Source organism: Podarcis pityusensis (assembly GCF_964106645.2).
Source record: "Podarcis pityusensis genome assembly, chromosome: 2".
Taxonomy (NCBI): Eukaryota; Metazoa; Chordata; class Lepidosauria; order Squamata; family Lacertidae; genus Podarcis; species Podarcis pityusensis.
In genome coordinates this window covers 51163080-51180028 of record NC_138029.1, presented here as the reverse complement: position 1 = coordinate 51180028, position 16949 = coordinate 51163080, and the positions used below count along the sequence as shown (strand labels likewise).

The 16949-nt window shown below is 41.5% G+C and overlaps 1 protein-coding gene across 10 annotated transcripts in view; it reads right to left on the bottom strand.

Moving 5' to 3' along the window:
* Window positions 1-16692, bottom strand: part of CSNK1A1 (casein kinase 1 alpha 1) — a gene marked incomplete at its 3' end in the record, with an annotated part of 42130 nt that extends 25438 nt beyond the window's left edge. For 5 of the 10 annotated variants that reach the window (XR_013982892.1, XR_013982893.1, XM_080995288.1 and 2 more), the window contains exons 1-4: window positions 16120-16690; window positions 15140-15246; window positions 2934-3060; window positions 1174-1272 (exon numbers count right to left, since the gene is read on the bottom strand). Coding sequence is in view for 8 of the 10 variants with exons in the window: in XM_080995288.1 (XP_080851414.1) it covers window positions 1174-1272; window positions 2934-3060; window positions 15140-15246; window positions 16120-16242 (456 nt within the window). Of the gene's footprint in view, window positions 1-1173; window positions 1273-2933; window positions 3061-15139; window positions 15247-16119 lie in introns of all 10 variants that reach the window. The other 5 variants (XM_080995284.1, XM_080995289.1, XM_080995287.1 and 2 more) reach the window with 5 other exon arrangements.
* Window positions 16693-16949: the final 257 nt, after the last annotated feature.

The window sequence follows — 16949 nt, the reverse complement described above, 5'->3', positions numbered from 1 at the left end:
ATTGCATTAACTGGTTTAATTGTTCTTGCTATATTTCCAGTTCTTGCCAGAAAGTTAAAGAATTGGATTGCATTAGGGAAACAGAATGTTAAGAGTGCAAAATTTAGAGATAGATGAAATTTAACAGGAATAGGATTACAGGAAGGCATTTTACCTTATTTTTGAGTGCTGCTGTTTTTTCTCACCCCACCTCCCCAATGTTCCTAACTGGTGTACTGTAACTCCTTTAAAACAGAATTCAACAGTGACGGTGGTTGTTTTGTTTTTTGGTTCTAAAGTAATGGTCCCAAGTTGGCATCCATACAGGCAAACAAAGGTAACATTTTATAGCTAGTAGTATCTGAAGAGTCAACACTGAAGGCCTATGAAGAACCAGATGGGTATCTTGCTCCCAATAAAATAATCAATCACATACATTTGTCCTGCACTTAAGAATTTCTATCCAACAGCATGCTTAATGCACTGCCAATGCTGCCTGTCTGTCCAAGCTCAATGTAGTTTAATGAATTTTAATCCCACAGTCTAGTCAAGAAAAAAATCCAACAAAGACATGCATCTCCAGCTAAATTAATAAATCATCCCCTTCTAGTAAAAAAAAAAAAGTTACAGTACTTTAAGTCTGTGACTGTTATGCTATATCTACACTAACTGCACTTTGAACTTTCACAGGTTTGTGAAAGCAAAGGAAGCAGTTAAGTCAACAGGCTTGTGTTACTATTAGAAGTCAATGGTTTCTCTATAGATTGGTTACAGCCAATTTTAATATCTAGGTAGCTGGTAGTAAAGGCTTCACCATGCTGGCCTAAATGCAACTGAGAAAAAGAAATCGCAGTTTATGGTAAGCAGTGCTATTGCAACTCATGGGTTCTGAATGATCAACAGTATCACTGAACAGAGTGAACTTGCATACTCAATTATAAGTCCATTAGACAACATATTGATTTATATCCTTAAATTCCATAATTAAAATATGGCCAAAGGTTGGGGCCATAGCTCACTTCTGCATTTAGCACTATGATTGAAATTCCTATCTGTTGCCAAATAATTGACAGATGTCAGCAAATAATTGACATGTTTAGCAATGACAAGCAATTAATTCAAGCTGCACAGCATTTCCATGAACTGCCATTTCAGCATCCTCCATTCTTTCATGCAAAAAAGTATTAGACTAACCTTATTACAGTGACGCCCGATACCCATTAGGAAGTTATCTGGTTTAATGTCTCTGTGTATAAAATTCTTTGTATGCACATATTCAATTCTACTGATCATCTGTGAACAAAAGAAAAATGACCAAGATTACAGAGCTTTTCAAGCAACAATATCTTAGGCATGAATCTAAGCATGTTTTGGCTATTACCTGCATTGTTGCTAATCTTTATGAACCCAAAGACTGCATGTTGGTAGCCAAGAGTTGGTGCGACCACACCACACCACACCCACTCTCACCCTCTTGTCTACACAAACACACACCACACATGGTTTGTCCTCAGCTGATCCATGCAAATCAGATGAGATTTGGGGGGGGGGGGTTTGGGGGGGGTTATTGCCTCTTCCTGTTCATCAAATGATTGGGGGAAATGTAAAATGCACTGCCATCAAGGTACTGGGGTGTGCAGAGGGGTTGAAACTTTTCCAACTATCCCAGCACTTTGTTTTCTTTTTCTGCTGCCATAATTGTTGGAGGGTCCAGAAAAAAACTGCTTGGGTAACAAGAGCAGGCCCATGGGCTTCGAGAGGGATGGTTAGTTATCCTGACCTACAACATACAAATCAAACCAGACAGTAAGACTACTAGTTTAGTAATGCTTTTGAATGTTAGCTAGTGTAAAACAACAAACAAACAAACAAAAACCCCTGCTGACTCATCCACTCTACAGAGATTGGATACTGAGTTTCTTCCTAACAGTCTAAAAAGGTTTAAAAGGCTTCGTCATGTATGGATGGCATTCATGCTGATGACTTAGAAGAAAAACAACAGACATTTTATTTAATCATGCAATTTAAATGTATACTAAAATAACAGATTTAGAATCACAGTAATACTTGTAAAGCATGTCTCCATACAAATGAGCACCTGTCTACTACACCCAGTATGTCCATATTTCCTGAATAGGAGTAATCCATAAGAACGCTTAACTTTAGCAGTGGAATACTTCACTTGCTCTGTTCAACAGGGATGAAGCTACTATGGATCCAAACTACTTCTCCCATTGTATGTTGCAAACTACTTCTTCCAAGCAGTTATTGAACAAATGACACTGTTAAAATGTCAACTCTGGAGTATTTGAGTGTTTCTTGTGTTAGTTCTGATATTAAATGGCTAGTGCTCACTAGCCCTCCAGATTACTCAGTTCAAGCTATTCTAGAAACAAATTGCTATCCAATAGCCATTTTATTCTAAATGTAAGAATCTATGCCTTTGCAAATCTCTGCATTATATGCCCATGCTGCAGATCTGTTGATTCTAATGAATCTTATTGAAGCCTTCTGTGAATGTTGGCTTTACTATTTCCTATTTCATTCAGCTTCTGTTTACCATGAATTAATTGAGAAATATAGCTACAATAGGCTCTTGGCCTGAGAAATGTGAACTACTGCACTATTTTGGATGATCTTCCTAGCCAAAGATGCATGCATAACTTCAGTCTTATGCAATTAATATGAAGACTGCAAGTAAAGATATGAGGCAAAACTCTCAATATAGTTGCTTGCATGGCTCCATTAAACAGTTTCTAGAATTCTAATATTGTGTTATATACATTAAATAATCTGCTACTATCACTATTCCTTTTTCTTTCTATCATTTTTGTTTCTATATTCATTCGAGTACATGTAATAAGTCATACAGTCTGACCTAGTTGAAAGAATGAAAAGAACAGCATTTTAAGGCACTGTAATAGCCATTGTGTAATGTTTGCAGATTTACATACCTGGTCTGCTAACATAAGTACTGTTTTCATTGTGAACCTTCGAGAACAAAAGTTGAAGAGATCCTCAAGGCTGGGTCCAAGAAGATCCATGACTAGAACATTATAATCTTTCTCTTGACCATACCACCTATAAAGAAGCAGAAATGGTTAGGATAGATTGAATGTAACCAAACATAATGTTCATAGCTTGTTTCAGAAAATACTTGTTTTCTGAATATTGTTTTCTTAATATTTAATGAATCCCACTTTTGTTGACGTATTTTTCTGTACAACATTTTAAAATCTGACAGCTGGTTATGGTTTACAAAGCACACACGATGCCACATAATGCAGTCAAGGATCAGCATTGCTGGGTAATTTGCCAATCCCTGGAGTCTCCTGGCCCTGTTCCTCCTCCTCACTAGCACAGCAGAAGCTAGACCATAAGGATTTATATGCTGGCTTTGGGAGCATAGACCTCATAAGGCAGCAAAAAAAGTCAAGGTGAACTAAGATATGTAAAAGAATACAGATTCTTAACTATAAGGTCTCAGTGGCATTAAAAACATTGTTAAAAAGCCAGACTGGATGAAATAAATCCTCAAGGTGTGTTTGAAGGCCTGTACTGAAAGCTCCCTTTCCCATTCATAGGCAGCTCTGCTAACTGCAGGGCCACAATCAAGAAGGCTTTATCCCTTGTGCCTACCATCTTAATGTCTGGGCAGTCACAGAGGTCTCCACAGTTGATCTTAAACAAGAATGATTGTTTAGGTGAAGGCAGTCCTTTAGATAAGGGACCCCTAAACTGATTTTAAAGGTTAAACCCAGCAATGAGACAATGAAAAGGAGCAGTAGCTTTGCACACCTTGACCTCCCTCTCCCACACACCCCTCTGGAAAATGGTGCTGACTAAGCCCAGAGAAGCAAGTGAATGGGCATCAACAATAGGAGTAAGGAGGACCCACTGTGAGCATCTCTCCTTAAGGACCCTCTAAAATCTAGAATTATCATGGAAATGTAGTTAGATTGCATCTAGTGGTTTTGGTTTAACCAAATCAAAACACTGATCCTTTCAACTGCTGCAGAAAGCAACAACATATGCACAGTGAAATCACTTTCAGGAAGCGCCCTAGATGCATATGTAACAACATTCAGGCATTTTATCTTTCTCCAACACTCTCTAGAATTGAGAAACTACCATGACAGCAACATTTGGTATACCAGAAAGGTCACACTGTAGAGTCACTTAGAAATGGGAACAGACAATTGATAGTCTAAAAATCTGTGTACAAAATAGTTTCAATCATTTCTTTTTTAAAACTGAGGAGTCTAACTACTTGGAGAGCGTAAATTGCACACAGCTGGGAACACACCACAGCAAAGACCACAATACGATACCAATCTGAAATGCAATGCTGAATTCTATGAAAGAGTAAAATAGTGTCTGAACGCAGGGAGGCACACCAATGTAAACTTTATGAATGGGTAAAAAATAAAAGCAAGGTCAACATTTCTGAAATCACTATCTCAACTTGCCCTCTAAAGACAGAAAGAGCAACAAATCAAGATGGGCATAATAAAATTATTGGCACCAGCAGAAGACAACATATACTAAGGTCAGTTGAAGGAAAATACGTAAGTGAAGGCTGCATGTTTGAAAACTGGCAAGATACAGCCAGTCAACTGACTTTTAAGTTAGCCTTCACAAGCAGCTGGCACTTGAGGAACCAAGAGGCTCTTTGTCTTGTGGGAATGAAGACACTCAACCCTAGATGCTCCTTAGATGCTCATGTATCTAGAGAAGCAGAGGGGGAAATTACCTTTGGGATTCATACAGGTATTACTATTAATTCCTTCTAGCAATGATTCAAAACTTCCTATACGTACTCAGTATCATGCAAAATTGCATGAGGTATTAACATATTACGTATACTACAGAAATATATATATATAATTTTGTTTTTTAAAGTCCAGTAGCACCCTAGAGACCAAATTTGTTCTTGGTATGAGCTTTCGTGTGCATGCACACTTCTTCAGATGCTACAGATAGATATTGGTCTCAAATTTACAGATGCTCAGAAACTCTTCAGGAAAAAACCTTAAGAGGAGAAACTCCCCCTCCCACAACTGCATAAGACCACTATGGTACAAGATGTTGAGACAGAATTGGGGGAGGGGAGAACAGACAATTGGGTGGGAGGGGGAAATGGAGTGACTGAAAAGAAAGGTGAGAGGTAGAGACACTAAAGCAGGGGTAGGCAACCTAAGGCCCGGGGGCCGGATTCGGCCCAAGCGCATTCTCAGTCTGGCCTGCGGATGGTCCAGGAATCAGCGTGTTTTCACATGAGTAGAATGTGTGCTTTTATTTAAATTGATCTCTGGGTTATTTATGGGGCATAGGAATTTGTTCATATATTTTTTTCAAAATATAGTCCGGCCCACATGGTCTGAGGACGGTGGACCGGCCCATGTCTGAAAAAGGTTGCTGACCCCTGCACTAAAGTATACAAAGGTTAGATGAACCATCACATTCTCTGGGTAGGTCACTTCCAGGTTAACAAGAATAAACTATTTAAGTGTCTCAAGAGATGGAACTGAGAGCTGTCTGTAGACATCAATTGATAAATCAGTTCTAGGATTGGGCATGAGTCAATCTTTCCACAAACAAAAAACTACAATGGGGTGGGCTGTCCCAGAGCAGCCCAGTAAGGACTAAATGAAGTCAGTGGGCATAGAAGATCAACTCAGAATTCAAGGCAATGTTTAAAACATCTTAAACATTTACATTTGTGGTATGTGTTATTACGAAGATAGATTTGCCAACCTTTGGCCATATCTTAATTATGGAATTTATGGAATTTAAGGATATAAATCAATGTTGTCTAATGGGCTCATAATTATTTGGCACCAGATAGGAATTTCAATCATAGTGCTAAATGCAGAAGTGAGCTATGCATCCCATATATGGGATAAGGGAAATAATATGCAGAGTAAGTTTTAACTTACACAATACTCACATCTTAAATGCATCTCTAGCAACTTTCAGACAGGCAGAAAGTGTGACTGACAATAGTGATTTCACCATGGGTTTATATTTAAAATGCATCAATTACATATACTTCATGTTTACCTAAATAAAACACTGAAAGGGCTAGTCAAAGTAAAATGTACCCAACTGAGACCATAAATTAACACTGAATTTTTTGAAACTATTGTGATTATCCAGATACAGTGGTACCTGTAGTTACGGACTCAATCCGTTCCGGGATGCCATTTGCACCCCGAAAAGTCCATAACTAGAGCACGGCGCAATACAGCACTTCTGCGCATGTGCAAAGCACGCAGAACGCTTCTGCGCACGTGGCGAAACCCGGAATTGTGCCGCATTCGCAAGCCAAAAAGCCAAAACATGAACCTAACGCAACACGACTTAATATATATATAACATTGAAAGCAGAAGAAAATGTGATGTTTACTTGTGTTCAAGTACTACTTCAAGCGGGACGTGGGTGGTGCTGTGGGTTAAACCACAGAGCTTAGGACTTGCTGATCAGAAGGTCGGCAGTTCGATTCCCCATGACAGAGTGAGCTCCCGTTGCTCAATCCCTGCTCCTGCCAACCTAGCAGTTGGAAAGCACGTCAAAGTGCAAGTAGATAAATAGGTACCGCTCCGGCAGGAAGGTAAACAGTGTTTCCATGTGCTGCTCTGGTTCGCCAGAAGCAGCTTAGTCATGCTGGCCACATGACCTGGAAGCTGTACACCGGCTCCCTCAGCCAATAAAGCGAGATGAGCACCGCAACCCCAGAGTCAGCCATGACTGGACCTAATGGTCAGGGGTCTCTTTACTACTTCAAGCACTTTTTCTTATACTTTTAACATAACACAAAGTCTAGACAGGATAAGTTAGAAGTCAAACACAGAACGCACCCAAACTCTAAGGTGTGACAACTATCCTTTGAAGGTAGTTGCACAATTAAACCACATATTTCAGCAATGCAAGCTAGTAAAGCCATACCTCATTTTGCTAAATTCTGCCTTGCAACTAGTCATCTAGCAAGAGGCAATTGTGGGTCAGAATGCATGCACAATAAGATATCAGTCATTGACACTGTTGGAAAAAACACAGTAATAAACCAGAGCAGGCTACTGTCTCAATGCATCTACAGACTAGTTCACATGAAACTTCCCTATACATTCCATCAAATGGAGAACTGACTGAAATTCAGAGAAACAATATTAATCATGGCTCTTTAGCCCATAGTTTAACTTGGAAGGAAGGAGTGGTAAAAGGCAATGCATTTCCAACCTTTTCTCCCTCCAACACACTGAGCAGCTGCTCTCATTCTGTTAACAAAGGATTTAGCCTTACACAACAGAACTTCCCCCTCCTGCACACACACCCTGGGGGAAACTCCAGAACAAATTTGGGGGGGGGGGGATGAGAGGGGGAAAGTTCCACTGTGAAAACAGAAATCCTTCCACTAACGGAATGACTGACTTAGCACTACTTTGGATACAAGTCTAAGTCCGGGGATGAGAGGGCATAGTGTGAACACTTGGTGAAACCTTCAGAAGCTAAGTTAATGCTTTGCCAAAGAAAGCAGGCTTAGGTCTGATCAGCACCTGGAACCAAGACCTATATTACCTATGTAACCCTATGTATCTACTCCTGAAATTCATGATAGAGAAGAAGAGGAGTTTGGATTTGATATCCCGCTTTATCACTACCGTAAGGAGTCTCAAAGTGGCTAACAATCTCCTTTCCCTTCTGTGAGGTGAGTGAGGCTGAGAGACTTCAGAGAAGTGTGACTAGCCCAAGGTCACCCAGCAACTGCATGTGGAGGAGTGGGGAATCAAACCCAGTTCACCAGATTACAAGTCCACTGTTCTTAACCACTACACCACACTGGCTCATCATATATTTAACAAAATAGTCTTCTTCTTTTTAAAAAGGGTAACTTGAGGAAGTTAAACATGATTAATTTGCAAGCATGCTTCTCTGCTAAGGCGAATCTGGAATAGCAAAAATGCACAGTGTTCAAAACTCCCATTGTTCTAGGCACATTTTGCAACAGGGAATTTCATTAGCATGAGCCGTTTCTGAGCTCTGGGCGCAGTACTGCACCTAAGATTTCAGATTAAAACTGCATAGTGGAAGGAAAGGAGGAACTTTTGCTGCCTCCCCACTTCCAGCTACTCTCTCTGGAGAAGAGACCCTCTTAAAAATATTGGGGGGTGGGCAGGGGAAAGACTAGACCATGTGAAAAGTGAACATAACATTTTAGCTGCAGTTCATTCATTTTCAGCTTTGTATTCTTGTTATTAAATAGCGCACCTAGACATTCCGTTGTTGAGCCCATAATCTATGTTTAAGGTGCCATTTAGCTCCTAGCTTTCATATTCCAGGTTTTAACACCAGAAATGCTCTGTCTCCATCACCTGGGCTGTTTGGGCAATCTATCCCCTTCCCCTAAACAAGGCACTAGCTCAGTTTTTTAGAGTGCTGATAACACCACAGTTGTGGGCTCAATCCCCATATGGGACAGCTGCATATTCCTGCACTGAAGGGCTGGACCAGATGATCCTCAGGGTCCCTTCCAATTCTATGATTCAATTATTCCTGGAGCCAATTATTCACTTCTGCAAATGGAGATGATACACTTTTGACCCCTCAATTTATGCATTCCTATGTATTTCACATTTGTATGACTAGGAACAGAAAAACCTGGGGCACCTAGCAGTGTTTGAAATTAGCCAGGTACATTTTGGTAGTGGTGTTGCGACTACATGGAGATTTCTGGGTGCCAGGTTGGTGACCAGAGTTTAAAAACCTCTGCCTTAGTCCATAGTTAATACCACTTCCATTTTCAGTTTGCGCGTTTCTCCTTCTTGCATAATGGGACAAGTGAATTGTTGTAAGAACAAGCTACAGTCAAGCAATGTAGTTGAGATCATAGAATTGTAGTCCTGGAAGGGACCCCAAAGTTCATCTAGTAAAGGCAAAGTAAAGGACCCCTGGACAGTTAAGTCCAGTTGAATTCGACTATGAGGTCCGGGACTCATCTCCGCTTTCAGGCCGAGGGAGCTGGCATTTGTCCATGGACAACTTTTCCAGGTCATGTGGCCAGCATGACTAAACCACTTCTGGAGCACGGAACACCGTGACGAGCGCCAGAGCGCATGGAAACGCTGCTTATCTTCCCACTGCAGCGGTACCTATTTATCTACTCGCACTGGTATGCTTTTGAACTGCTAGGTTGGCAGGAGCTGAAACAAAGAAGCAGGAGCTCACCCCATCACAAGGATTTGAACCACCGACCTTATGATCGGCAAGCCCAAGAGACTCAGTGGTTTACACCACAGCGCCACCAGGGTCATCTAGTCCAACCCCCTGACGAAAAGACATTCAGTTGTGATGACAGTAACCTAGATTTAAGGTGCCACTTGGCACCTAGCTTATATATCTGAGTTTCTAACAATGGCACCTAGTCCTCAAGCCACCTAAAAAACTGCCACTGGCACTTAAGAAATGTTTAAGAACTAGTTCACGGTCAATGAATTTGAAACATTTCATTCAAGTTGTCCTTATGACAATTTTCCAAAATTATATGGACATACGAGATTTAGAACCAATCCCACCATGTTTGTTTGTTTTTTACAAACCTATTTTAAGAGAAAAGACAATATTTGATAGCCTTCATTCAACAGCCATAAGCAAAGGTACACACTTAGTTTTTGTAATGAAAATGCATCTTAACCCAAACCAATCAAAAGTTAGATGCCATGACTCCACCTTTTCAAAACTGTCCGTTTAATGCCTTCCCTCTGGTCAGTTTGAAAGAGTTCTGTACAGTCATACCTCTTCTTGCAAACGCATCATGTTGCTTTTTTTGGGTTAAGAACATGGCAAACCAGGAAGTGTTTACTTCTGGGTTTTACCGTGCGCGTGTGCGCACACGCACGTGCAGAAGCGCTCTATAGCGCTTCACACATGCACAGAAGCCCCACTCTGGTTACAGACTTTTCGGCGTGAAAACGGCACCCCGGAACAGATCGTGTCCGCAACCAGAGGTACCACTGTAGTTTTGTTTCTTATGATGAAGTGGTAGCAAATAGGATAACCATAGAACAGGGCCCAATATTCAAAGGTAAGCTTAAACACACACACACAAAATCCCTAAAATGCAAATCCTTATGTTATGCGGAAGTCAGTTCCTAGAGTTTCCAAAGCAACTTATCAAACAGTGCTAGGAGCAGGTTTCAGAAAGGGATGGGGTGGGGTCATTTCAGAAATCCTTTCATACATACAAAGCATGTTGTGCAGCCTTTTTGACCTGGGCCTGTAACAAGTCTGTATGTAGAAAGAAACTGCCCTGATGCTCCTAAGGACAGAACAAGGGGGACCTGCAAAAGGAGTGTTGCTGTATGGAGTGTTCCTGTTCAGGGTTACAGCCAGATATACCCTCTTCCACTATATTCCCCTCCAATTGCCTCCCAAAGATGCTCTGTGGCCAGTGAGCATGCTTAGCCGTCACTGCCCTGTTGATATGTGTGTGGACTGTCCCTCTCGTATTCCTTACGGATTGTTTGTATATCTGCAAACCCTGTGGCTTCTTTGATCATACTGATACCTCCCCTCTTGGTTATCATGGGCCCTGCTTTTGCTGAAGTCCTATCAATATTAACCAGCTCAGTTTGCTTTTAGGAGAGACAAAAGTTTCTAATAGCAAAGTTTAGTGTCTATAATCAAACTAACATGATTTTCATTCTGATATTAGTTCTCTACAGGCACTCTCTTATGTTACATAAACACATGACGGGCGATGCAAAGACAAGTCTCTTGTTTGACAAGATTTTACTAGACTATGATTTAGACTTTTTAAATTTTTTTAAGTATTTATGAATACCTTTTCTGCCCACAAGTAGCTATAATTTGTAAAAACAGTATAAAGACATCAGTTAAAACTAAATAAAACTTAACACCACAAAACTACAGAGTTGAATTTAAAATCCATCAAAAGCCAGACAAAGCAAAACAGTATTTAGGGTTGGCCTAAAGTTAGGAAAAGATGGTGCCAACCTGACCTCCAAGGAAGGCAAGTTTCACAATTGGGTGCTGGTACAGAAAAGACCCTGTCCTGGGTATCCATCAACCTAGCCTCCCTTTGTGGTGGCACATACAATACGGTCACTGATAAAGACTGTTAATTTTGGACAGGAGGCCATCTTTCAGATATCAAGTATTGGTATTTGTGAAATTGTGTTGTGTTATATTGGGTTGAAACCAGTCTAAGCTAGTTGCATTAGGGTCCTACTGAAAACTATGAAATGTTAGTTAAGACTTAAGTCGCAGTTATTTCACTGGAAACAAAGTGCAACTAAATTTTAATCCAAGCTATCATTCGTCAAACCAATTAATCATTTGCAAAAATAATATAACAAAAAAACATACTGGAAAACCTGTTCAGTTTCTCCAACACGAACTATTTGCTGCAAGAATAAACTAAGAGTGCATATGCTTTCTTGTGCTTCATGTATTTTACATGTGAGGAACGGAGCTGTCTTATTACTGATCTTCTAAGTCACTCTGGGAACTTTTGGCTAAAGAACGGAGTAAAAGTGTTTTGGATAGATAATCAATAAAATAAATCAGAAATTACAAAGCAGAGCCATAATGCCAACCAAATCAATGGAGGTATAAATAAATAAATAAATCACAAATTCATTCATCCAGGTGATGTACTTCAATGTTTTTAAAGGCCATCTGGTTCAACCCTAGCTGATGAATACTATAGCATTCCATGTAGTACAGCCTGTGGAAGGAGCCCACCACTTTCCAGAGCAGCCTGTTCCACTGTCAAACTGTGCTAACCACAGGTGCAGAACTCAAACCATGATCTGAACATCTAGTTGCACATGCAGTTATTCCTAATGTTTAGCTGAAATCACCTTTCATGTACAGTGGTACCTCACAAGACGAATGCCTCGCAAGACGAAAAACTCGCAAGACGAAAGAGTTTTTCGTTTTTTGAGTTGCTTCGCAAGACGAATTTCCCTATGGGCTTGCTTCGCAAGACGAAAACGTCTTGCGAGTTTGTTTCCTTTTTCTTAAAACTGTTAATACCGTTAAAACCATGCTTCGCAAGACGAAAAATTCGCAAGACGAAAAAACTCGCAGAACGAATTACTTTCGTCTTGCGAGGCACCACTGTAATTCAAACCCTTTGGTTCGGGTCCTACTATCTGAAGCAACAGGAAACAGGCTCAATCCAATCATGTGACAGCCCTTGGAAGTATCTGAAGAGATACCATATTGCCTCTTAATTGTCTCTTTTCCAGACTAAACATACCCAACTCCATTAACCTTCACCATCCAGTTTGATTTCATTTTCTAATCTCTCAGAATCATGCAGCTATAGTTTTAACTTCATATTCACAGTGCAGCAGCCTCTGGAGGCAGAGCAACAGTAACTGTCAATTTAGACATCACATCACATCCATTAGCACTGGCCATTTGGCCTGCTGGTCTGCCAACTGACTGAAATCATGCTTTTGTCAATTCAGACAATATGCAAAATTACAGTCTTCCTTTAACCATAGTTTGAACCATCTTCAGCCATTAGCTACACATGGGGTGGATAACCTGTTCCTTTTCATTTGTTGTCAGGCTCCAACTTCCATTACCCACCATAGCCAATGGTCAGGGATGATGGCCAGCAACATCTGGAGAGTCACAGATTAGCAAGCCCTGAATTATGCAATGATCACAAGTGCATGCCATGGTAATCAATACTTGAAATTTGCCAGGAGCACTTTGCGCCTGGTTATCGGCCATTTGCAGCCAAATGAAGATGCCCGGGCACCAGGATGACACCTGACCAACTGGGGGTGCAAGCCTCGGGATCCTTGGAGCTTGACTATTTTCATACACTAGAAACACATCCAGCAGAATTATATTGTATTTTATCTGCACAATCATAATGAATTTCAGGAACCAAATAGCTGTATTGAAAAATATGACTTTTGAGGCATCTAGCCCCAAAACTGCAACTAGGCATTCTGTTTTGGAAACTGTTACCCTGGTTTAAGGAGCCATTTGGTGCCTAGCCATATCTGAGTTTTTAACACTGATGGTAATCCAACAAATCACAGTAAACAAAGAACATTCCTTGACCTATCATTGCAGTTTGCTTGGTGCCAATGAATCACAATCCGTGATTCAGATGTAACACTAAGCAGGGGATCATAGTTTGCTTCCACCCAACACAAGCACAATGGAGAAAATTAGGCACAATTGGCTTGTGCACAGGTAGCCATAGTTTATAGCTTACAATGTGAAAACACAACCAGCATGTGTAGCTAGCAACATGCAAACAAAGAAGACAACAAAAACTTCAATGATTACTTCTGAGATGAAAGAACAGTTGCCTCGGCAAACATTCCATATCCTCATAATAATTTATCATCACTCAACCAAATCAATTTCCTTTACTGAAAGAAGTCACCAATTACTTCATTATATACATTTACGGAATTGGGTGGCTAAAGTATATTCTGCATTTCCTAAAAATATACTTCCATTAATGTTTTATTATTTAAAAACAACTGCCAGGTTTAATAAAGCAAAAAGTAAAATTTAATCAATTTAAACTAAAAAATAGCCTCACTAAACAACATGTAACTTCATACAATCCAGTGGTTTTTAAATGACATCTACAGTTCTTCATAACAAAATACTGGCTTTCAAAGCAAGATCATCCAATTTTCAACCTTAGCAGCAAAAATTTAAATAATATTATGCTCTGCATCTAAGCACAGGCCTGAATAGAATCTTATCAAAAGTGAAAACTCCATCAACAGAACGCAGAACTGCCAAATCTATTACGTAATAAATGCAGCTTTATTCCTACAGTTGCACAATGTAATTAAATCCGGGGGGTAGTTGCTTCATACAAGTATGTCATTGAATAATTCTGTATCCATTCAGTAAAGGACTTATGTAGGTTACAACATGGCATTGTAGTTTATGTAGTTCACAAACTTCCAGCAGCAGAAGCCTCTTATGACTAAGACATCAACATTTCTTACTGGTTTACAATTGCAAACCAGTTTTTAACTACTTAGAGAATTGAATTGGAATATCTACAAGAAGTGCCTTTACTAAGTTTATTTTCTGCTTACACATGGTTCACTTTGATTATGAGGTACAAATGCCAGAAGTCACAGTACAACATACAGAAGTGAAATGTAAGAGTTCAGAATGTCCAACCATTTCAAAAAAGGTAAGTAGAATAACCATCCTAAATTGAATCCATTTACTGTAGTCTCTCCACTTGCCAAACTTATTACTAACACTATTCGTAAGCAAAACCCAATCAGATTATTTTTTTCAGATATACAATGTATTTAACAGTACTGCCTGATGTTTTAGAGCACTAGCAAAGAGCTGCTAAGAGTCTTGACTCAGAATCTTTTCCTTTGTATAAAGTTTTTTTTAAGTGCTTTTTATGAGTTTCACAATAGAAAAGCAGACTGAGCTGCTACTTTATTTACTCTCCCACTAGCTACTAGTTTCATCCATTACAAGACTGGGAACCTCTCAAGTAGATCTCACAATGAAATTCCATTTTCAGAAGAGAATAAAAGGAAGGAAGGTGATTTAAGCAGCAGTGCATAATTAAGAGCTCAGTGATGCATATGCGTCAGCAACTGTAAGGGGCTTCCACTTTCTGCACTCTTCCTTCCCCCTCCCCAGTCCTCAGAAGCCCCAATCTTTCAAGATACAATACTGATGGTAGAAGGGAATGGGAGCGAGGTGGGAAATTAAAGAAATATATTCCACTTCTTGGGAATGTTTAAGTACTGACATCCGCCATTTTCTGAGCAGAGGAGGAAGACATGTTGGAACAAAAACACAAAAGGAAGCAGCCATTTCCACTGTTCTATTCCAATCCTCAGAGTAACCAGTACTCCTGTTTCAACTACTGCCATATTCTCAAGTACTAGATAATTTTGTTGGTGCAGAGATGGGGAAGGGAAACAAGCAGCTGGTAGAGAAGGATCCTTCAAGATCTTTTTCTAGATGCAACTTGCTACCACTCATAATAAGGCTTATTTCAGGCAACATATATGTATCACTTCCTCCAGCAGTGAAAAACAAAATACACTCATCCTTTGGGGAAAAGAGATAATGACTACTTTATCTCCCAAGAGCTATAATTCTTACCGTATGTGAGGGATGCCAACTCCCCCTTGCAGAATCTTGTATAGTTTGCTTTCATATAGCAGCTGGGGATGTCTGGCCTTCTGAGACTCCAACTTCACAGCTACTTCCTGCAGTGAAGAGGGAATATGGGTCAGAGATCCTATTGGAGCAAGAGGACTGCATTTCTCCACTACAGCATATTTGAGGGCATGGGAAAGCCTTCCACAGGAATATCCTGGTAAGTGACAAGCTCCGCAAACATATTCCACACAGTGCTGACTTCTGTAAATATCCATCCTAGGGATACTAACACTAATCCATTATTCCCGGAAAGTGTTTAAACACTTAGATGAAGGTGCCTTCATTGCCTCTTGAACAAGGTAATTGTGAATGCAAGAAATGAGCTTAGGTGCAGTTTCTCTACAGATCACATAAGGATCCCCCCAAACAATACAAATGGCCTCTTTATCCATCTATCCAGGCAGCCTGGCGTTTTATGTACTACAAACACTACTAAGCTAACGATTAAAAGAGTCCGGGGGAAAGGGAGAACATTTTCGAAACTGAACCAAGCATTGCAGACTCATCACTGCCAAGACAGGATAGAAACCCTATTACAAAAATACAAATCAAAACCCTACACCGTGAAGGTGCTTATTATGATTTGTCACGATCGTGTCCTCCCCCCCCCCAAAAAAAGAACCTAAGAAATAAGTTCCAAAATAAAAATGAGGAAAAAGTCCGACGCTACTATCTATAAACCACTAAAGCGGAGAGAAGGCGAAGGAGAAGTCAGAAACGGCCCTCGACATAAGGGCGAAGCGGGGGCGGCCAGACTTGTGGCAAGAGAGTCCGGGGAGCTTTTCCTGGCGCTTTTCCCCCGAGTTGATGCTCTGCCAGGCGGGGGGGGGGGGGGGAGGAGCGAGAAGCGACCCCTCTTCTCTGACGCGACGGGGGGAGAGAGGGGGGGAGAAGAGGCCCGGGCGCCCGCCGGCCCTTACCTCCCCGTTGGTGATATTGATGGCCAAGTATATGTCCCCGAAGGAGCCCGAGCCGATCTTCCGCACCAGCTTGTATTTGCCCCCGACGATGAACTCGGCCTTGGAGCCGCTGCTGCTCGCCATGGCGACCGAGGGAGAGCGCGAGCGGGGAGGGGGGAGGAGGGGGGGCTTGTTCACACGTCGAGCGCCCGACTGCCGAGTTTCTCCTCAAGGAGCTCCCGCTACGAAAAAGCCAGGATTTCGAGGGGTCTGTCGGTGGGAGGAAGAAGAAGAGGGGGGAAGTGTATGGAGGACGGGGGGGAGGGAGGACTCCGGTCCCCGAGGCTCCGTTCGCAACCAGGCCCCTTTGTAGGAAGCGGACGTCCCCCTCCACACGCTTCCGCGGCTGTCAGCGCTCTCTTTGCCCTCTCAGGAAAGGCAGCCCTGAGGGCTGGGAAGGGAGGGAGAAGCTCGAGCGGATCCGGCTGCCGCCGCCGCCGCCTGACGCTTCATTCGGCCGCCGCCGCCATCTTGTCTGTCTCTCTCTTGCTCTCGCTCTCTTTCTCTCTCTCTTTCGCTGCTGATATCCAGGACACAAAATGCCTTCAGCCCGCGACCGACGCTTCTTCACCGCGCAGAGCACTCTGGGAAACAGGGGGGGAGAAGCGTCTCTCTGCGCATGCGTTTCCCGGAGGGAGGACAAGCAGGAAGTGTGCGTGATCTTAACGGCTTGGAAGGGATCGGCTGGTTTGGCGCATGCGCAGGAAGGCGCGGGTTGTGTTTGCCCCCCCTTAAGAGTAGACCCGCCCGTTAAGTACTGTGTAGGCAACACTTTGAATTACGCAGTTTTC